The following is a 23,422-nucleotide window of genomic DNA, read 5'->3' on the forward strand; positions in this document are numbered from 1 at the left end:
TTTTCTTTTATTTTATTGATATTGTTTACACACAATATAACTTAAACAAAATAATTTTATTTAGTTTAATTCAAGGCAATTGTATATAATGACAGGTGGAGGAAATTCCATTTAGAAATTAAATAGTAATCTTTATTTAAATTGCGCTAACTCATTATTTTTTTATTTCTTGCTTAATCAATTTGTAAGGAGTGATTGTTCTTATTTTATTATGCCGGTTTAAAATAGAGGATTTCTTTCCTATCTAAATTGTTCTTGCTTCAAATATTCACATTAAACATGTTAAACGCAAGAGGTCTTTATCGATACATAAAATTATCGTATCAATTAAATTCACATAAAATAACTATTAAAAAAACAAAATTATTTTAACTATATAATTGCATTTGTTTCTTTAAGTAATATTAATTTTTGCAGCAGTTCGATTCATTTCTTCAAGAAATAAAACGTTCCGTATTCCATATACATGTATCATTAATGTAAGCATTATTGCACAGTGAAACGATTTTCATATGTTGAATTGTAATTGAATATTATTTCAAATAAAATAGCAACGTGCATAATCTTTTACACGTTAGCAAACTAAAACTCTTGACATCACAGTATCAACAACCACAATCCTCATTCCATTCTACTCCTCTCTACTATTCTTTTTATACACATAAAGAAAAATCATATCACAGTATATATAAAAACAGACGTTTTGCATTATAGCAGCAATTTATTTATACAGCTTGAAGAAGTGAATCGATGTGCAAAAGTAATAGCTAAACAATGAAAATCATATTGGTAACTTTTAAGACCATACCTATTTTGCCACAAATATTGATGTATCTTTCGAAAAAAATTTAATTAAAAAAGTATAATTATATATGTGCCCGATTAGCTTAATTGTTATAATTGAACTAGGGATTAAACTATATAAAAGTAACATACTTTTGCATCTAAGATTGGATGATTTGCTTTTATGAATAACCCTCGTCCCATCCTCTGGTAAAAAATATTGCGGTTTCAATATTACAAAAAAAGATGCACCAGATTCAAATTTCAATCCGAGTCTGCGATCGTAGTGAATGTATCCTATTGTCATTCATTAAAAATTAAATTATTCTTTTGTCGCTCGTTTGATAATCAAATAAGTAATAGATTATCAATCGATTGTAGATTGTCAATCGTATTTTGTCATTGAAATAAGAGATAGGCATATGATTAACGAACGCGTAACAATAAGCAATAATTGTTATACTGTACTGAAATGCGACAGTGAGATCGTCCAGTAGCAATTAAGCTTGGATGGCTGAATGTATTGATACACATTAACCAAACCCTATTGCTATATAACTGTCGCGTGCAAGTTTCATTTCCGGAACGGACTCATTGTTAAGCAAAATGGTTAGAAACAAAGACGGCATAACAAAACATCGAATACAAAACAACGTACATTCACATGAAATCAGCAGACGCGCGTGAAATATGTTCTAAGCATTATATTTGTTATTATTTTACGAGTGAATTTTTCTATCCTTTGAACACAGTTTAGTGTGGCGTACAGCATCACCGACAATTTTACCAAAATTGAAGACGACAATGATTTTACATAATGCTCGTATCAGATTGAAAAATCTATTTCTAACTGAGAGTTAGATATGTAAAGATTTTGGTGAAATTGCCGTCGAGCTACGATAAATGTGATATACAGCTCTGGAAAGTGATTTACTTCACATTAGTTTCTCATTATCCATCTTTCAAGTTAACGCAGATTCCAAGTCCAATAAGAGTTAAAAACATCCATCAGCAATTTGGCGTGCCATTGGAAATGCAACGCAATATGTGTTGTTTCCCTTCTCTTCTTTAAGCTAAAAACTTTTGCCTTTAAATTCAAAATATGCATCAAAGTTCAAATACTGCAATTCACATGATTTGCATTAAACATTTACGGCAAGTATATCAAAATATTATAGTAGTAATTGCAAATATTAACCATTTTTGCCTAATATTTTACTAATTAGAATTAATATAATTTCGCAAATATGCAATGAGAAAAGAAAAAAAAAAAAAATATATATATATATATACACAAATTCAATATCACAATATGTTTTATAATTGTTAAATGTATAAATGTTTAAAATAATGTGCTCTTTCATTATTGAAAAGTTGATAATCCTTCATTATAGTATTTTCTTCTGACGCATCGTTGAAGAAATTATTTTGATGCTTAATATATCAGAATTTTACTTTACAAAGTTGCGACTAATATATAATGTATAAAAAACACCTCCTTTTTATTCCAATCGCATTCTGCGAAAAATGTATATAAAATCTTTCTAAAGAGCAGTATATTTTTTTTTGCATACACGCGAGGCAGATAGTTTTTTTTAAATATATTTAGTTTAAAAAGAAATATATAATTCTGATTCAGATATTTTTATACATCTTTATATATTCTGTAAAGAAACGTATTTACTTTTTTATAGCACTGTTATTATTTCATCCTGAAGCGTAGTTTACGATCACTCAGTGTAGAAATTTCTAAATTACATCTGGTAAAAATCCGATAAATAATAAAAATATTTTACATATCTTTTATATATATTTCAAAAAACACAATATAATTTGTCATCTCAATGAAATGTTAACAAACTGATAATGTACATACTACTGCACATGTTTATTATAATTACAATTATAATTCCTATATTTTTCTTTTTTAAATTAAATAAATTATATTTTGCGCGCACGTTTATTCTATATTTGTTTTTATCTTTTGTGTATATTAAGAAAAAAAATTAAGGTATATTATATAATAAATGTACACATATATGAATAATAACTCACAATTTAGAAGTCATAATTTAGAAATCACTAAGGCTGAATGACAATAATGTAATCGAGATTTTCAAGTGTTTTAAAAATAGTTATTACTATTTCAAGGCTTAATTTTTGTCCCATTATATATTTAATATAATATCGATCAAGTATCAAAAATAAGTATGCGATCATTTCACAAAAGGAACCAACAACAATTTGAAGCTATATTCACATGTTAATGACTTGCCTCGGAAATTTAGAATAGATGATTAGTGCAAAAAAAGTGCCTCAAAATTTATTGACATTTATCACGATTGCATTTCCATTGATAGGCCATTCAGAATAGATTTGCTACAATATGCCACTTGTTTTCAGGCGCAAAAACCTATACATTTATATCAATCGGTATGTGGATTAGTGACTTTTCTCTTTTTTTTTTCTTCTTTGAAAAATTCTTTGATCTATTGGATGCAACAAGAATTTTTTTGTCCATTCTTGAGCTTCAATCGAGACTTGGGACGATATTTTTCAAGAAAAGTCAACTGCTTTGCGTTTATAGCGCCTCGTCTTTTCCTAAAACAGAGAAAGAGTCGCAAATCACAATTGTAATGCATATCAATAATATTTAAGCAAACAAAGAGATGTTATAAAGTACAAGATGACTTACTCTCTGATGAGGGCAACAGCATCTTCGAACTTGAGTCCGAGCTCGATGAGAGCTATTGCAACCAAAACCGGTGCTCTACCGAGACCTGCGACGCAATGTACCGCCACACATGCATCAGGTGATTCCCGGAATCGATTTTTTAGCAATTCGAACCATTCATCCACTACCTAGAAATTGTTATAAATAGACAGAATGGATGCAAATAATATATATATACATATATATGTATATATATATATATATATATATATATGTGTGTGTGTGTGTGTGTGTGTGTGTGTGTGTGTGTGTGTGTGTGTGTGTGTATTTCCATTTTGTTTCTTCGTTTATAACGTCTAAAAATGTGAGATCCTTTACCTCGTTTGGTGGAAATGTACCATCGTCGAATACCAAATCTATCACATTGATCCCTTCCGACTTGAGTTCCTCGACTTTGTACGTTGGTTCGCAAACTCTGACCACTTCTTTCACATTATGCTTTTTCAGTTCCTATTAAAGAGATATATAACAATTTGTATTAGGTAATTAAGAGAAATAAGAGGATTTGTCTTGGACAGAGAATGTTGTATACTAACTTGGATAAAGGTATGGATGGTTTGATCATTGGGCCGATCAGTAATGAGGAACTTCATATTTTTGTATTCAATCTCGGCGGGCGCCGGTCTGATATCCTTCACCCTCATGTTGCTCATTTCCTCCTTAAGATGGAGAGATGTGTATTATCTATCTTCTTCCTTTTGTTTTTAACTCTCTTAAAGATCTTATATAACTTGTCTTTTAAAGTCTCTCACATACGTGTGCCACACTATACGAAGCGACAAAGGCTGGATTTGACAACTTAGCCCATTAAATGTCAGTCTTATAGAGTTATTTCTCATTTAACTAATAGAATATCTTATTTTTTTACAGAGGACAGAACCACGGGTTTACATGTAGATCTTAGGAAGGGTTGTCGGGGTGCGAACTTCGCCGAAAGTGTAAGGGCTACGTTACATTAGGCGGTGTTGATATGCGCTTTATCCTTTCTACTTGAGACTTTTTGACTATAATTCGCGGAAGATTATCTGAAATCAGTATAATTATAGGTTTATCTCTATATGCGACAAATTGCAATTATGTAATTGAAAATTAATGTACCTATTTGGCACTGGGTGCTCCAGGTGCGCTCAGTATCTCTACAATGCTTGCATCTACTAATGTAAATTAATAATTTCTATTAAATTCTTCTATGTGTCTTGCGTGATGACTAGTCGATGATTTATTTTTCTGGCTTCCCCGGTGCGTGATAATTCTTCTACTTTAATATCCTTCTTTCCACCCTCCAAGATGTTTCCACCCTTCTTCTCTTTATTCTAAGAGTACCTAATAATTGTCAGGGAGTATGTGGGGCGTGTCTCTCTATTTGTGTTGAGCCTGGCAATACTCTGCGCTATCCAACTGAAACTCCATGTATGTGAGGATGCACTCACCAGGAAACTGCAACAAAAAATCAAGAATGATAGATCTTTTTATCGCGAATAATAAAATTATAAATCTTGAAGTAAAATCGCGCTACTCTTATCATCCTCGCGCGTGACAATTGCATAAATTTTCTCCTGTCACAATAATAGCCAAATTGCGTCTGATGCCAATTTTCGAGTATGTTATTTCGCGCGTGTGAAGAGAATAGACCCTATTTATTAAACTCTCCTTTATAATGATTCGTTCAAATAATTTAGCTTTGTTTCCTGACAAATTAAAGCAATTTCGCACGCGCACGTGTTGACGAAATATCGCTCATGCTGCGAAAAGAAAAGATACCGAAATAATTTTCAGATCGAAGATGCACCATCACACGCGCGTGACATAGATCGCAATTTCCGATTGTTCTGTGCCAAGCTTGCGGCGTTTGGTAGCGTACAAATTGACTTCTCGATCTTTCGCCGCGATTGATTTGCGAAAGCTCCCCTTTTGCATAACGCTGTCGTTACACGCGAACAACAACTGATTGACAGATAGAAGCATGACCAATCGACATTCAGGCATACGAACAAGAATAACCGAAATAATTGGCAGGTGAAGTCTCAAACAGAGAGAGGAGAGCAGTGAAACGCCGCCAAGGCCGAATCTATCGCGATGATATGTCGACCATCATCGCTGCTTGCATTTTATTTCTTTAACATGATATACTATTCAATATATGTATGTATACTGAATAGTTATTGCAATTTCCATTTTCGACAAGAAATTGCTTAGAAACGTATAATTCCACATTTTATAATAAATTTTTTTAAACAATTTTTTTTTTTTTTTTTTTTTAATTTGGTTCTATTTGCTATGAAACGACACGAAACAAACGCGGTTGTTCGATTAGTACTTTTATCAAAATATTAATTAGAATTAGTTGTGCTCATTTTGTTCCGCTGATTTATAAGACGAATGTAAAATATGATCTTGCATTCTCTCATTAAGACAATAAATTTTTACCTCCCGAAAATTATCTTATAAATCTTTCTGCTCTCTGACTCGGCGAGAGCGAGATAACAATAAGAGCAAATGAGAGAGAATAAGAGAAAACAATTATCGGTAAGAGCTGCCAGATGTCGGACAGATGATCAGATAAGACTTTCGAAGCTTCATTCGTTCGAGAAATGAGGATGACTCACTGTCATAAAATGAAGAGAGAAAATATTACAATATTTACAAACGAGATCTCTCAAAATTGATTTGACAAGCTTACTTAGGCCGTGTAATTGTATAGACTTGAGATAACATTAAAACCTGTAGATACTCAATTTTGAAACAACATGTGTTTCCGCTATAAATAACATTAATGATATTTTGAGAATTCTTCTGGAATCGTTATATTTTAATACTATCATATACTATCTCATGATATTTTAGAGAGAATATATATATATATATATATATATATAATCATAATACTATATATTATATAATAAATAATATAAAGAATCGCAGTGAGATAAACTCTGGGTTGAAAATAGAAAAGCAAAATTTACGTCTCGTTCGATTCGGCGATCAAAAAAAAAATCGAGATATTGTCGATAGAATTTTTCCGCATCAAATCATCGCGTCTTCTTCTAAACTTTGTCATTGTATGTACATGCGACGCCGTCGTGATTTGGTTAAAAATAAAACTGCCTGTGGTTTGCTTATATAGTAATAAGGCGCGAATACTTATTCACACATCTTCCACGTCGTCAAACACACATTTTAGCTTCAATGATTTTTTCAATACATCTATACAGCACAAAATTGTAGAAATATTTAACTATAAGTTTGCGAGTATCCTAAGTACGATATTGTTGCAATTATTATTACAGAGTGTCTACTCAAATCTTGTAAAAAAAATTCCTTGATTTTTCAGATTATTTTTGTCCAAAATTCCAGGTAAAAAGAATACTTTAAAGATTTTTTGCAACTTTCTAAAATAAGTTTTTTTTTTCTTTATTGTATGCGTTTTGTAATGTTAAATTCTAATGACTAAAAATTACAATAAAGAATATGTGCTGTATATATTCGATATTTTGTTACAACATTGAATATATATAAACAGAGATAAATATATATTTATAATTTATAATATTTATATTTATAATATTTTAAACACCTAATCCACTTGCTTTGCCGACTGCTTACGATATAGAAGCAAAATTATCAAATAATTTTTAAAAGAATTCCCCGAGTCTCGATAAAATTCCATGAGAATTTCCTGATTTTTCCAGCTAAAGAAAAAATATCTGTAGGAATTCTAGATTTTTCATGATTTTTCAGAGAGACACTCTGTATTATTGTACGATTGCACAGCACATTGTCAAATGTCTATTTTCCGAAAGATTGCGATGTAAGTAATTATACTAATATCGGATGCAAAGTATATTTATACTGTAATAATATAACATTGCTGCATAAACATGTAGTATGGAGGGAGGGAATTTTAACGAAATTTTTATTTTTTTTTAAATTTTAATTATTTTTAAATTTGATGAGATAACGTGGAGATAAAAAAAAAATGAATAAAAGAAAAGAATTGTATCAATCTAATCTTTTTTTACGTATAATTCCTGTATACAGCGATGTGACGAAAGATTGATTGAGATTAAAAAAAAAAAAAAAAAAAAAAAAAAAAAAAAAAAAAAAACCAATTAAGATGAAATACAATCAATTATATTTCTATTCCTGTTAATGTCCATTTGTTTGTCATTATTTTTTTTATATATATTATTTAAATTATATACACTATACAAACGCGCACGCGCGCCCATGTGTGTGTGTGTGTAAAAATTTTTAAAAGCGAGGCCGGCCCCCGCACATAAAATATTGCCACGATCCTGTTGGAATTATTTTCACTACAAGACCTCTCTACGTACAATGTCTCTTGTGCTACAATTTGCAAGATTGCAACGTAAGTGACGCTCTAAAGCAGTTGAAAGGTTCCGTCGTACTGTTGCTCGAAGGAAGTTCATCTCGATCGGAACTAATACTCGAAACATCATCCATCATCGGAATCATCGGAGTGTCACAAGATCGACGACGCGCGTGGGTTTATGCGGTAAACAAAATTCTATTTACGTTGTAGTTACGTCGCGGACATTTTGAAAGACGAATCCGCGAAGAAGACGAGGCGACAAAAATCGCTCGCTCCAATCATTCGTCTATTAATAGAATGTAACGGAAATTTTCGCAAGAGAAAATGTATACGTTTTGCCTATACTTTTTCCTAAGCATCTCTCTTTAATATTCACATCCGATTAAATATCAAATGTATAAAATATTTTATACATTGATATTATATATATATATATATATATATATATATATATATATATGCAGGGTGTACCGTAACCGTAAAGGATCAACGCTTAAGAATAAATTGTTGAGATCATTTGGAGACGATTTTTCCTCTGCGAAAATATCGAGTCATTATTTTTTGCAAGTTTCTATTTTTTTCCATTATATATCTTTGTAATTAAGCTTTAAATTAAAATTCTCTTTCTCTATTAAAATAAACTCTATCTGAAATTGACTAAAGAATACGATTTTAACGTTTAGTTTACGAAAAGCCCTTCTTTTTTAATCGCTTGTAACAGAAATTATTATTATTAATGTCTCGATATTAATTATAAGCGTTGATCCAATCTTTACAGTACACCCTGTATATATATATATATATATATACTGTATACAGTTACACTATATGCGAGACAAAGCAAGAGAAATCGCGAGGATCAGGAGTCAGGATGTGTATGTTACATGCCATACGGATGTACGTATAAGAATAATTTATCTGCGCCTCCGCTAAAGACAATTATCGAAAGAAAGTTTCAAACAATCGGCGCTTTTTCCAGCCTCTATCATTCATAAGCCAGGTTAATTCGATTTTACACACGAATACGAATGATTAAAATATAAAAATGATAACTGAAAGATAATCGCGATAGACGCGCGCGACGAAATATTCATCGATCTCAGCAAGTATATCAATTTACATCTCGTGAGAATAACGTTTTCTTACACGTTGCATAATAGTCACGATGGGATTTATGAGTCTGCGCGTCATATGTAAGATAAACAAAAATCATAAACCGCTACGGCGAAAATAAAATAGCCACAAAAGATTGAAATAACTCGCTGGGTTTTTTTTTTTTTTTTTTTTTTTAATAGAATTTTAAGTATTTGCATATATTAAAAAGCGGCTACGCATTTAATATTTCTTCGCAATGTGTCCGACAGTGACTTGATTCACTTTACCTTATAATCATTTGACGAGGGGGGGGGGGGGGGATCTTCAAGGTCACGAAAGAGTTCTCGGAGATAATTATAATCTAAATGTCAATATCGTCACGCGATCAGAAATTGGTAGCAACGTGACGAGATTCACCGCCACCACATCACGAAGAGAGAGAGAGAGAGAGAGAGAGAGAGAGAGAGAGAAAAAGTCACTTTTAATGTTTGCGCGCGCGCACTTTGGCGAGACCACCTAAAATTCACCGCCTCAGGATCCAAACGAGATGATCGTTCGTATCGTTCCACGTGTTTTTCAGCTTTTGACAGGTGCCACGACTGTTCCTTGCAAACGGTAATCGCGTCGATTAACGTCAACGTCTTAACATTTCGCACGAATTGATTATCGAATCGCGGATCGTTTCCGCTATAGAAGAATTTATCTTCGACTCGCGGGGAAGAACCGCCTCTCGTAAAAGGTAAAAGCTGTTAGATACGCGCGGGATGCGAGGCCCCCCGAGGACGATTATCGCGCGCTCGTTGCAGCGACGACGGTCGTCGTCGTGTCGAATCTGGACCAGCCGCAGCAGCGTGGCGATCAAAATAAGCACAAACACTCCTCCCGTCACCGAGCTCATCGTCTGACCTCCTCCTTCCCTCCTCCGCCGCTCCAAAAGATACACACGCATATATCGCATACGCAATGTCATTCGACTCTCTCGCACGCGTCTTCGCAACCGGTCACGCTCTTCTGCCTTATGGCTGTCTACGTGGGAAAATTTTTTTTTCGCGCGTGACGAGAGTCGGGCAACGACATTACGTAAACATCGTTCATAGTTTCTTTTCACGGATCGGGATGATATTTGCGTGATTCTGATCTCATCGCAACGGAGATATTGAAATTTGGCGCGATCGACCTCCTCCGATTTCCAGCTTGGCGCCGTCTATCTAATCGATGGAGTTCGATATCGAGCGCACCTATCGATCGTGCGATATCCGCGTTGGTATAAGCGTAGACGGATTCTCTAGCGCGTAATCTAAAAATCACGTGCGGCGACAAATCGTACGAGCGTACGATTTTATTGACCGCGATACGATTGATCTCTCTCGCGCGTATCGATTAATGATTAATAAAATGATCTCACGCGATTATAATCACGACCGCGGCCACGGGTAGGCGAGAGGGTTTAGCGATGATTGTCCGAGGTGTAAGTTTATGCAATAGCACGCAATGCTATTGCATAAGTTCGGTATGGTTTTAATATTCTTATGCGCAGAACCGATATCTTGATATCTTGATGTATGTCTGTGTGTATACGAATTCTCTTGACGATCCTTTCTTTTACCCTACGAGTTATATTTATTATTCATACGTCTACGCCACGATTATCAGAAATACCGACTGGTTCTTATAATCGAGCGACTTTCATTCTCGCTAACAGCTGTTGATGGCGAGAGAGCAAGATCCAAGCTTCAATGACGTCAGAAATCCGTCGAGCTAGATGAATTATTAGGCCGTTTCGTAAAAATATACGCGCTTGCTTACTTGACACATTTGGCTTGTAGATTTCAACGCAATTTGTCGCAGAATCGCAGAAAATTTCAAACTGATAGCGTGTACGAAGAAAATTCGAGAAGCGACACGATGTTATAGCGCTGTCAATAACATGTGTGTTTTTTTTTTTTTTTTTTTAAATACATATACGATATAATAACCTGATGAAATCACCTGTCCTTCGGCTATGAAGCATAATGAAAAAGAAATAATAAAAAATAATGAAAAATTCTAAACCCACGATATAAAGATGATAATACGCCGCGACGTACACGAATATACAGACATGATAAAAAGATCTTAAAGCAAACAGAATGATGACATTCAATTGATGAATAAATGTGCGTTCGAGAAAAAAGTATTTTGCGAATGAACCAGTGACGTTTTCACCGAAGATCAATACAGCCGATATCAACCAGTAGGAGACATTATGACGTCGAATTGTGACGTCACTGTCGTCACACACGTGTTAGAGTGGGACGTATAAAACAAATAGAGAAAGCGATCGTTACGCGTGTTCTGAATTAGAAACGATGTATGTACATATATAGATGAAGAAGGTAGCTCTACAATTCTCAATAATTAAACTGTAATAAACAGTGATGAATCGAGACAGTGATACATGTATATCGTGTTCCAAAGTACATTCCCGTATGTTATGCATTATATGTTTATATCCCTCCCTCGACATTCGCCCTTTCCTTCTTCCAGACTTCCAGAGACGACCGGGAATAGGGTGGGATTTGAACGAGCTGCGGGGCGACGAACCGCATATTATTACACCGAGAAAAAAAAAAAAAAATTGTTAACTTGACTAAATTCGTCCAACTAATTACTATTTCTTTAATTGAAATATTTTAATATTCTAAGTCAAATACGACATATTAATTAATTAAATCTAACACGAGGTATATTTGATTTAAATAGTTAAATATTTCAATTAATGAAATACAAAGAAATAATAATTAGTTGGACGAATTTAGTCAAATTAACAACTTTTTTTTTCTCAGCGTAGGCAACGTTCGTAACGATATTATGACATCGGTATAAATATTTTCATCCATTGGATTATAAATTTTTTTTTTTCATTATACATTAAAACGTATATTATATATATATTGAACGTTTATATTATATGTATTGAAACATCGACATTTTGTTAGAAACAGAGTAGGAGATACAAATAATACGACATATATGCGATAATTTTACGAAATATAAAAACGATTTAACGAATAAAGTATGTTTTTACCGGCTCGTTTGGGCAATATCGGTGAAAAAAATTTGCAGATTCATGTTATTAAACTGAGCTTATCGATTAAATAAGCTTCCGGCAATCACACTGATATTCCTCGATGATCGTTCATATTTGTTCGCTTATGTTAGTCCTTCGATGTCCTTTGAGAAGAAAATAAAAATAAAAATCTTGATTTTACGATTTGACAATGCGCGATTGGTCCAGTTCAATATTATGAAGCCTGCTTAATGGATAAATACACACACCCACAGAAAAGATTTCCGGATTTAATGCTATTACTCTTCAATCTATCATAAAATAGGATCGATACAGCGACAATCATATTTATTATTGAAAAAGGAATATTTTAATCTTAAATGGAAAATTCTTAAATCTAGAATAAAATGCTCTTGGTGCTATCCCGTTAATTTTCTCACAAAGATGAAGATGAAAATTTGTAGCGATCTAACATCAAGTTATTCTAAATGCAAGAATATATAAGCTTAGATTTGTATATGTTACTCTTGTCTCAAGATAGTAAGACAATCTTATTTAATTCGAGAGAGAAGAAAAGGGATTATTGATTTAATTTAAAAATTGTTTTATTTTTATACCGCATAAGGTTGTGAGATACAGATTAAATATGTCAAGAATATTTTTTGTCTCGTTATCAGAAATCCTTTCTGAGAGTGCAAGTATACGGAGGCTACTCAATCTATTGTATGTCGACAGCAATAATAGCTTTATCGCAAAATTCGTCGTAAGAATATTGCATTGTACCGTACTGTATACTGTATGTTGTCAGAAATGAAAAATATTTATAAATAATTTTAGTTTAAATTTGATTCCATCGGAGCATTTGTAGTACAGGTAATATATTTGCGGAACGACTGTGTTCTGGCTTATGCGGACGCACTTTTACTAGATGCGAAAGGTGCGGCCGCGAATAATGAAAGCGGTCGCGGCACGAGCGGTCTCAGGTGCGCGTTAAAATCGATATTTCAAGTAGGTCAGTAGGTTACTAGGCAAGGAATGATAAGGGATCGCCTCGGACAAAGGATCGTTATCGTTAATAATGCGAAACGATGTTTCGCGAATATTCTTCGGCATCAATTCACGTATATCGTACTCGTTAAATTTTTAATTTTCACCGAGAGATCCTGATTTCGTTAAATAAAACACTATTATTTGGTTGAATCATTTTGTTGACTAAACAATATGTAATTTGATTTTATTTAATAAAAATTATGTTACTGGAAAGAAGTTAAATGTTACGCTAACAAACCATTTTGTTTGCATGGAGTTTGTTTTTATCCGAATAAAATTTTATTGTCGCCATAACAAGCTCATCCATCTTCTAAATATTTTTTACTTGAACTAAACCGTTTAGAGTTGAATATCATAAGCTATTTTGCGCATTCACCTGTCACTGCGCGGTCAATTGTTATGCAGGTGTAATGTGATGCGCAGTATGCAGTCTCTCGTTAACGACGAGAGAATTGAAAAGATGGAGAATATAATCTATATATTTTTTTCTTATCGTGTTACAAGAGACAACCGTCCAAGTAAATTTCTTCTGTTGAATATGGATAAATTTTCATTGATGTAAGAAAAGCAAATGTAACTGCAGGTGGAAAATTTGATAATACTACAACACCCAAATGCGATTGAAGTGAATAAAATTAAAATAAAAAACGATCAAAAATTTGATTTTATACAATTAATAATTTTGTTCACTGAATCAAATTTGTGTGTTAGTATTACGAAATTTTCAAACTAAATTCTTTTGTTGTATTAATTGAAGGATTTTGTTTGCCCATAGTCGAAACAAGAGATTTATTTGATTCAAACAAATTTTATTTCGTTCAACAAAATGGATCTCTCAGTGTATGTAATCCTGAATAATTTTTAATTTTCAATTTTATTAAAAATTAGAAGGTAAGAAAAAAAAATAAATATGCACGTATATATGTGTAATAAATAAATCCAGAATTAAGTAACGCGATGTCCTGTGCAATTTACGAAAGTATCGAGAAGTAAAAGAATGTGAATACTCCTCTCTTTTCCCACGTCCAGGATACGCGGCGGACACGCAGAGATATGTGTGTGTGCAGCTCTTCTCCCAAAATGACAGCCAACCCCACCGGTAGCGACCCCATAGACATTAGCGATCGTTATCCAAGGTCAGTGACATCCGGTCGTCCACCCTAGCGTCTCGTCTGGGCGTCGAATATCTTTTGTATCTTTCCCCCCCTCCCCCACCGAACGACGCCTATCCTGCGACTACATATATATAGCGGGGATGTTAACATTCGTCGTCCTTTGGAAACCGGCTCGGGACGAGATATTCGATCCATTTAAAAACTCTCCACAACATCACCCTTGCGTGATACTATTTTTAAGCTTGACAGACGTCATTCTCGCCCGTCGTAGCTTCGGCTGGCCGTTTATCGTTGGAAATTATACCTAAACTTCGAATTTTGCAATTTCTCTTTTGATATTAGAAGCTCTCTCTCTCTCTCTCTCTCTCTCTCTCGATTATATTTCAGTTATAATTGATTGAAACGCGAATATCCCTAAAAAGGCAAGAAATTGATATAAATTTGACATCAATGTTCAATTCGCAAAATTAATACGCCGATCGATTATTATAATTAGCAATTTACCTCGAATTCTTTGCAATATTAATTTCCTCGAAGGTATGCGAGAGCACGCTTGATTTGAAGCCGCGAAATCTACACGTGGATAAAAACGGCGGCATTGATCGCCAGACAGCTTCTATAAAGATTACTCGACGACGGTGGTCTATTTTCGATGACAACGCTCTTTGTTTTTCTCTTCGAGTGTGTGTTTTGTCTCATATTGCGTGACGAGTAGCGACGGGGGTAAAAGGAGGCGTACGCGCATTCGTGTTGCCGAAGGCAATTTAATCCGAGCTCGAGTGCTTAAGAAGCTCCCTATCGTTCGTCTTTAAGCGCGTAACACAATGTCGCACAAATTCATTTCGCACAATGGCATAGAGACGGGTCAAAGGGTTAAAAAGGGTAAAAAATTGGCATCCGTTAAAAAGAGTAAAAAAAAAAGAAAAAAAAAGAAAAAGAAAAATCCGAACATGTGAGTTATATCTTATTTGTAATATATTCTTCCATACAATGTCCTTTTTTCGTCTTTTGTTATAATTCTACGCCTTTAGGCGTGGTAACTCGAATTTCAATGCGTGAAAGATAAGATTTTTGTAAGAACGAGGGATGCGCTGCTTCAAGCCGAGAGAGAGAGAGAGACGAACGCTTCTCCTTCACCGGCACCGTTGAAGAGAGCAACGAACCGTCGCGACGAGAGGGCCACTCGAGCCGACACGTTCTTTGAAGATAAAATGTGACTCTTGCAATATCTCACCAGTTTAGGAATAATTCGCGCGAAAATGTTTCCGATAAATATTAGAAGACCAATATTTTTTCCAACTGAAAAAAAAGGCTATTAAAAGCACGGATATTAATTTTCAGGAAATGAAAAACGGCAAGCCTTTGTAATATTAAAATGTCAAACGGATATATATATATATATAAAACAAAAATTTCAAGTGGATCTCAGCTAAATCTTTTTCAGATTGATTTTTCAGTATAAAAATTGAAACAAGATATTTCACGATATTTATTTGAACATTTACAAATTTTACTACGCACGTGCGTGATGCAATCTAATGTTAAAAGGAAGGAAAAGAAAAATTAAATATTAGAACTGAACTTTATACAAGTATCGATACAATTCGAGCATTATTGATATGATTCTTGCACTGACGGATGAAAGCTGTTATTCTTGGGAATAATAAACGAGAACCGAGAGTCAGAATCTTGAACATTTGTAAATAAATCCCTCTGTGTTTTGATGGAAGAGATATTTGTCATAGGAGATAGTTACTATTAATAAAACGTTCGGGAGAAAATTTTCATTCTTGTTAAAAGAAAATATATATAATAGAGATATATATTTTTGACGTTGCATCGTTAGAAACAAAAATATATTCTGTTTTTCTATATTCATCTATACTTGTTCAACGTTTTAATAATACAAGGGATTGGGCAGAGGATTTATCGTTTTTTATTTCCCGAAGAAGAATATTCGCGATTTTAATAGCCTTGCTAGTTGGAAAAAATTGTGAAAGGAAATTGTGGGGGAAACATTTAAAAGTTTATAAAGCCATAAAGATTTGAAACGAAAAGCCTCCTCCCTCACCCCCCTTTTCATATCCCCCATCATCGTCTTATTGAATCGTCCTTTACCTCAAGCCATACGTATCGCTCGCAACCGGTCTAGTCGAGATAGTAACTTTATCCAACACGTGGCGAGGCGGCGGCGGCGGCGGTGGCGGCGCGGCGAGAGGATAGAGGAATGTCTCGGAATAATCTCGCGGTGAAACGCCTTGGTCGCGACGCTGCCTAGGGGTGGGCCAGAAAGAGGCCTCTGAAAAGACGACACCGAAAAGAGCTAGCTGGCCGATACTAATGTCGCCTCCTTCGTCGTCGAATTACTCCGAGTGCGTTTGACTCCGTGCGCGTGCTTCTAGTATCCAGTTCGGACGAAACAGAACGCTTATATACATCTTTCGGCCCTATTCTCAATTAACATCCATATCGCTAAATATTAATACGAATAATAAGTACGTAAAATAATGCGGATCCTTAATCGGAAGATCAATATAGAATTCTCATACAGGTTTTCATATATTTGATTTCGAATAATATATAATTTCTCTCTTCTTCACGAGTACCTGCCTTTATTTTTATTAAACTACAATATGTACGCGAGACACACATAAATGAAGATCTCATTAATTAGTTAATTAGTTTATATATATATATATATATATATATACTATTTCAGACAAAAGTTGTTTGGTTTCGAGGGGGCCGTAAGATGGTACCATTGGTTTGACCTTGAAGAGTCATTTGAAGGTCACGTGAAGGTCAACTTTAAAATCTTAAATGGAAACCCCCATTTTTTATTTAGTATTCTTGTAGCTTGCCTCGAGAGCTTTCCAAAACACTATAATAAACTATTTTTTTATTCGGTACTTTTTGAGTTATTTTATATTTTAATCTGACATCTTTTGATATAAAAAATTAAATATCTCATAAAATAGTTAGTTTTTGATAATCTTACCGTAATACTTTTATGCACGGAATAATGATACAAATCAATTAGTATAAAAAAAATTATAGTTTTTAAAAAAATTATTTACGATGTATTTTTTTAAACAATTATTTGTTTTTTTTTGCACTAATTGATTTGTCTCATTATTCTGTACATAAAAGTATTACGGTAAGATTATCGAAAACTGAATATTTCATGAGATATTTAATTTTTTATATCAAAAGATGTCAGATTAAAATATAAAATAACTCAAAAAGTACCGAATAAAAAAATAATTTATTATAGTGTTTTGGAAAGCTCTCGAGGCAAGCTACAAGAATACTAAATAAAAAATGGGGGTTTCCATTTAAGATTTTAAAGTTGACCTTCACATGACCTTCAAATGATTTTCCAAGGTCAAATCATTGTCACCATCTTATGGCCCCCTTGAAGCCACACAACTTTTGTTTGAAACATTTTTCTCTTCCGGGCTTGGTTTTTGAGATATTCGACTGGATGGATTAAAATGGGCCACCCAGTATATAAGTATATATATATTTTCACAATAATGTTGCGCGCAATGTCATTTCCGCTACTCCTAACTCTACACACAATATGTTCAGTTGTATAATGTAGCGCAATTTACTTAACAGGAAATGGAACGTTAGATCTGCCTTTATGAATCATCGTTGATGTTTACTGCAACTTTGATGTGCATAAATTTTGCTCGCGGCCGTTTTTTTTTTTCCCCCTCCCCCGAGAACATATTTGTTTAGGTGTACGCAAATATTAGATGGAAATTGTAGTATTTGAAAAAAATTACTAGTGTCAGTCGCGCTTATCACGATTGATTGCAACAATAATTGCGAGTAAAGTTGAACCTTACGTGATATTTTTGACATGTAAAAATGTATTACAAAGATCATCGCGCATGATATTTTTAAGGAAATTCCAGTTACATTTAAACGTTTGAAAATTCATCGATAGTCAACGAGATGGATTAAGAGTTAGCATGCGGATACGTACACTTGAATAACGATTGTGAAATACGTATATATTTATACGTGATAATACGCACGCATATATCGAACAAAGAAGAATGGACTTTGATGAGGGATGAAGGATGAGGAGGAAGGATATTTGGAAAACACTCGTAGAACAATCAAGCAATTCTACCGATCGATATTCTGGAATTCGCGCGGAATATTTGAAAAAGTGGACGAGAGATGTCACGAAAATTAAATCGAAATACATATGTTATCGCGGAGCTTCGTTAAAAAGAGATGTTATCTTAGAAGGCGCGGAGTTATCGAGAAAATCGCACGATATTTAAATCTAGATGCACGTCTCTGAAAGCTAATTATAACGATCTTCTGAGTTACGATCGAATTTAATATGTATTACACTGTTGAAATATGATCGCGTGTAATTCGATGACTTACGCAAACTAGACGCGCACGTGGTCATGTAAGACGAGATGACTGGGAGATAAGGATCCTTTTTATTCGAAAAAACTGAGCCTGAAAGTTCTCTGAATGCTATCTATATGGCAGCAACAGCAACGCTATTCTAGGCGACAAAGTGAATACATTTAAACGAAATTCTAACGTAGTAAGTATCAACTTATCCACGTGCACATCTAACGTGTGACATATATTAATATGTAATACGCGCGCTTCAATGTGAGTGCCTCGATCTGCGATAAAATAAAAAAATTCTAAGAACCAGTGGTAAGTGGTTGTGGGCAAACGGGATACTCCCATGACATTTGTAATATCCTGATAAAAAGAGAGAAAAAGAAAAGGAGAGAACAAAAGAATACAACATCAATAAGGCTTCTGTTTTGCGGCTATATTAAATTATGATGTTAGAAACGGGAAAAATATTCGAGATTCATTCTCTGTAGTTGAACTTCCTGCACTAGATTAAATATAAGATACATTTAGAGAGAGAGAGAGAGAGAGAGAGAGAGAGAGAAGTTGGAAAGGAGGAGAGGAAAAATAAAAAATGCAAGAGGTTCAGTTGCAAAGAATAAATCTTTATGAGTTTTATGTCAAAAGAAGTTTTTTTTTTTTTTTTTTTACGATTATTCGTGTTTAGAAAAATACGAATTAGTAAAATATATCGAAAACTTTTTCTCTTGATTGATAAGCTAATAAATATAAATTAATGATTGATAATTAGAAATTGTAAATCTTGGTCAATTGTTGTGGCATTTATTTTCGCTGAAAAATTGAGCGTTCAAAGAGACTTATCTATATGGATATATTTCGCAAGAATAAAATGTAATTTCTCGCTTCTGACGTCATAATTCAATATGACTGTGGTGAAGAGAACAGGAACTTTAAGCTGTCATTAGTAGATATTTAAACGTGAGTGACAGATGAAAAATCTATTAAATTGGAGTAGATATTCGCTAGTAATATACACACATAAAAAAATATTAAATTTAAATATCCCGTATGAAGTGTCAATGTCTCATATAAATGTCAATGTAACAATTTCACGTGTGAAAAATAAACCATTTCTAAAAAGTTCGAGAGGAGGAACACGAAATTAAAAAAAAAAAAAAAAAAAAAAACTCCAAACTGTCAATAAGCAAGCAATGTGCTTACACACAACAGTTCTTTATATATAAATAGAAAACCTGGGAGATAAAATTCTTTCGTTATTTAGTGTTCGTTACATTATCAGTAAATTGTAATCATGACAGGAAAGCAACATAGATCTGCCCAAACGTAAGCCTAACGCAGCGAGCGTGCTCGATATATCGTCGATATTCGCGATAATTTTCATACACGTATTTGCCTTTCCCCATCTTATAATAAACACGCTATCAAATAGCGGACGAAACGTTCGTTAATGATTCGCGTTTCGTCCTTCTGGGGAAAAAAAAAAAAAAAAAAAATAGAGACACGCTGTTGCGATCCCGAATGCGATCAAACGGCACTCGTCCACGAATATCGATAAGGCGTCCCCGATAATGACTACATAATTTGCACCTATCCGACCCGGTTGACGCAAAACGCAGTAATAAAACATGGCCGAAGTTCACAAACGATAATCAACTCGCTCGCTCGCACACAGCGTGCACACGCGCGTGCTCGCCCGTTCCACGCCTCTTCGTACGCTTCGCCTCTCGAAGGGGACGGGACGGGACGGGACGGGACGGAGGGGAGGGGAGGGGGAAGAGACGCGTCGCGTCGTACCGTCGGAGAGATGACGTCAACCCCGTTTTTCCATTTCCCCCCCCCCCCCCGAGAAATTCAATCGAACACCGGTACAATATCGGGCAAAAATATAGCAGAGCAGAAAGGAAATCAAATTTATCGAGGGATGGAGGAAAGGGGAGGGGGAAGGGGAAGGGGAGTCCGGACATAATTCGTCAATCTTCTTTTCACTCGAGTTATAAATTATGTAACGGTTTAATATAACTGATTATTCTCTTTGGGGGAAAAAAAAAAGTAAGGATATTTTTTTTGTATTTTTCTAGAGTGAAAAAATGATTTTAAATGACCCAAAAAAAAAAAAAAATGTACGCGCGCGAAGTATATTATTTTTGAAAGAATCTTAAGATTTTTTTTAGTGAGCGATAGATAAATAAAAAATAATACACGTTCGATTATCTTTTACATTCCTTTCGATATAAGCTCGATTGAGTTATCTACACCATTCGTCCTTTTACCCTTTTTACATAAACATAGAATATAGAAATAGAATAATCAGAGAGAGAATCTTGCTTGGAGTGTTTCGAAGCTAATAATCTCTTCAGTCTCGTGGACGTTTTTCAATATATTTGGAAAGCTGACATTTCCTTTCGAGATAGGTCGCGCGGTGTAATCGGCAACGAACGCGATGCATCCATTCGACTGTGAAATATCATTGTTAACATTGTTACCCGTTGAATCACGGCCGCAACAACATCATGGAACGGATTAGTTCTGCGATTCGGGAATGACGCGAATTAATATCCGACAGCGATTGCCGGATCAAACGGGATAAAATTCTCCGTTGACGTTTGACGTCGGGCGCGTTGAGAATTTCGGGAAAAATGTGACAGATTGTAAACTCTATTGCTACGACATACAATACATTTTAATACGATATTCACCCAAGCACATGATCGTGTCTTTACTCTATATCCGGTAAACGATAAATACACATTACATGCTGCAATATTAGTCTCGTGTTCATCAAAGTACATATTATATACATTGATTGCAACTCAAAATATACTTATCATCGTTTAAAAGTCAGTTTACTTTTTCGAAAATTCTAATGATGATTCGTATGAATAACAAAGGCGAAAAAAAGTCATTTAGGTATACGAATATTTAGCGAGTAAGAGTTGGAATTAGCATATTATTAGTTTTAATTGTTTGATATTTAACGGGAATGAATAATATTATTTACGGAATTATATTATATTATTTATTTATAATTATAATATTATATATATATATATATATATAATTATTTTTAATGGGTGTACATTTTCTAATAATTATTTAAATTTGTGATATTTTTATTAGTAATTATATTTATATATATTTATTTTTGTTAATTAATAATAAATCAAACAATATATTTTATTATAATGTTTATTATTTTTTATTGAAAAATTTATATTTAAGGATATGTATATTATGGGTGCAGAGGTGAAACGACAAAAACAGTAAAAATTTCAAGAGAGATCACGCGTTTCGAGCGATGAAGGAAAAAAATCGAGATCTTTTCAATTCGATAAAAATGTGCTTTCCAAATGTCCTTCGCGTCAAGATCTCTCGTTCGGAGAGCTGAAAAGGTGGTGTCACTCGGGACGCGATTAGGAATTACGGGAATACTCGACGGACTGTATATAAGCCATGGTGGTTAGGTCCACTCGCTCCGAAATCGAGGGAGTATCGAAAATCGTCCCCGATGGCGGTGGCGGCGGCAGCGACGGGGACGAGACGCCAGGGTTCGTCGGCCGCGCCACGCCGTGCACACACGTCCATGAAGCGCACGCACACACGCGAGCGAGCGACGTATCCGAAAACGTAAACGCGACGATCGACTTTTCTCCATCGCGCACGCACGAGCACGAGAGTTATCCGCGAGTCCCGGCTCTATGTAAAACGATGTAAGCCGTTCGACGCGGCCACTCACCTGAATCGCCATACACATTGAATATGGAAGCTACGGTAGGGCGTTCGTTAGCGAAACCGCGACCTCCGTAGGTGACAGGAAACACGCCGAACACTCGCCACTCGCGCACGTCCGAACACTAGAGAAGCCCGTGAACAACTGACAACCGAGATGGTCGGACGGGGAGACACGGACGAGTTCGGGCGAAAATGGCCGAAGGTACTCGGACTCGGCGACTCACTGCGCGAAATGGATGGCGCGAAATTTCAAATGCGTACCTACGCGCGCGCGCGCGTAAAAGGGGAAAATTAAGTGGAGAAATTATTATTTATTCTCGCGTAATAAAGCTACAAATAAATATAAATATCAACAGTGTTGGATAGTAACTAAGTTAAAAGTTAATTAAATTTTTGAACATTAACTTTAAATTTAATTTTTGATTAAGAAAAAATTTATTTACCCAATGAATATCAATAAAATATTAGACACTTTTTTTTTTTTTCAAAAACGCGTGAATTAATTGTTCGCAGAATTGCTTGTCTCTAAAAATTGTCATACATTATATATACGCGCGTATTATCACGAAAAAATGAGACAGATATTGTGAAAAGTTAATTTATGTATGAAAGAGCCATTTTCGTTTAACTAGTATTTTGGAAAAATTCTGAAGTCTCAATTTTTTCCTTGCAAAAAGAAAAAGAAATTTAGAACGCTTTTGTATAATATGCATCTTTTTAATTTCTCCAAGACTAGAATTACGTTAGAAAAATTTCTATTAATCAGTATCAAGCATGCTTTTACTAAACTTTTTTACGAAAATATACCTATATATATACATATATGTATACCGATTGGAAAATAACTTTGGCATATGATTAAACTACTGTAATTTTCTCTTTATATATGAATCTGTGTGTGTATAAGATAAAGAAAGAGGAGCAGGGAGGAGATACAAAGAGAAAAAGATAGAGAGAGTTATTTAATCTTTCTATTTTAAGGCAAATCCCAATTTGCGATATTTTCATTTCTATGTTTTAAAGCAAAAAGGAATTCTCTGGATTTAAATGTTCAAACGTTTCGCACTGTTTATATTCTTTAGTTTTAATATTCCTCGCCACGTATCCTATGTCGCTTTACAATCAATATTTAATAAAAACCGTATTAATTC

General features: G+C 34.3%; 1 protein-coding gene across 3 annotated transcripts; it reads right to left on the reverse strand.

Annotated features, from left to right (window-relative positions):
- Positions 1-110: 110 nt before the first annotated feature.
- On the reverse strand, positions 111-22,419 carry LOC138933015 (PRL-1 phosphatase-like). 3 transcript variants are annotated; one of them, XM_070295430.1, is made up of 7 exons: positions 22,276-22,419; positions 4,616-4,954; positions 4,274-4,542; positions 4,054-4,176; positions 3,836-3,967; positions 3,479-3,645; positions 111-3,384 (listed from the first exon to the last, which is right to left on the reverse strand). In XM_070295430.1, exons 4-7 carry the CDS (start codon positions 4,168-4,170, stop codon positions 3,273-3,275), a joined length of 528 nt encoding a protein of 175 aa, XP_070151531.1. In that variant the 5' UTR covers positions 4,171-4,176; positions 4,274-4,542; positions 4,616-4,954; positions 22,276-22,419; the 3' UTR covers positions 111-3,272. The 3 variants fall into 3 exon arrangements, with proteins under 3 accessions (XP_070151531.1, XP_070151530.1, XP_070151528.1); XM_070295429.1 differs by lacking the exon at positions 22,276-22,419 and adding an exon at positions 9,233-9,860 and having other exon boundaries at positions 4,054-4,542; XM_070295427.1 differs by lacking the exon at positions 22,276-22,419 and adding an exon at positions 7,852-8,006 and having other exon boundaries at positions 4,054-4,542.
- Between the last annotated feature and the right edge of the window lie 1,003 nt (positions 22,420-23,422).

This window comes from Polyergus mexicanus, unplaced genomic scaffold (genome assembly GCF_030449975.1).
Source record: "Polyergus mexicanus isolate NDT 795.1 unplaced genomic scaffold, iyPolMexi1.0 SCAF_5, whole genome shotgun sequence".
NCBI classification, from domain to species: domain Eukaryota; kingdom Metazoa; phylum Arthropoda; class Insecta; order Hymenoptera; family Formicidae; genus Polyergus; species Polyergus mexicanus.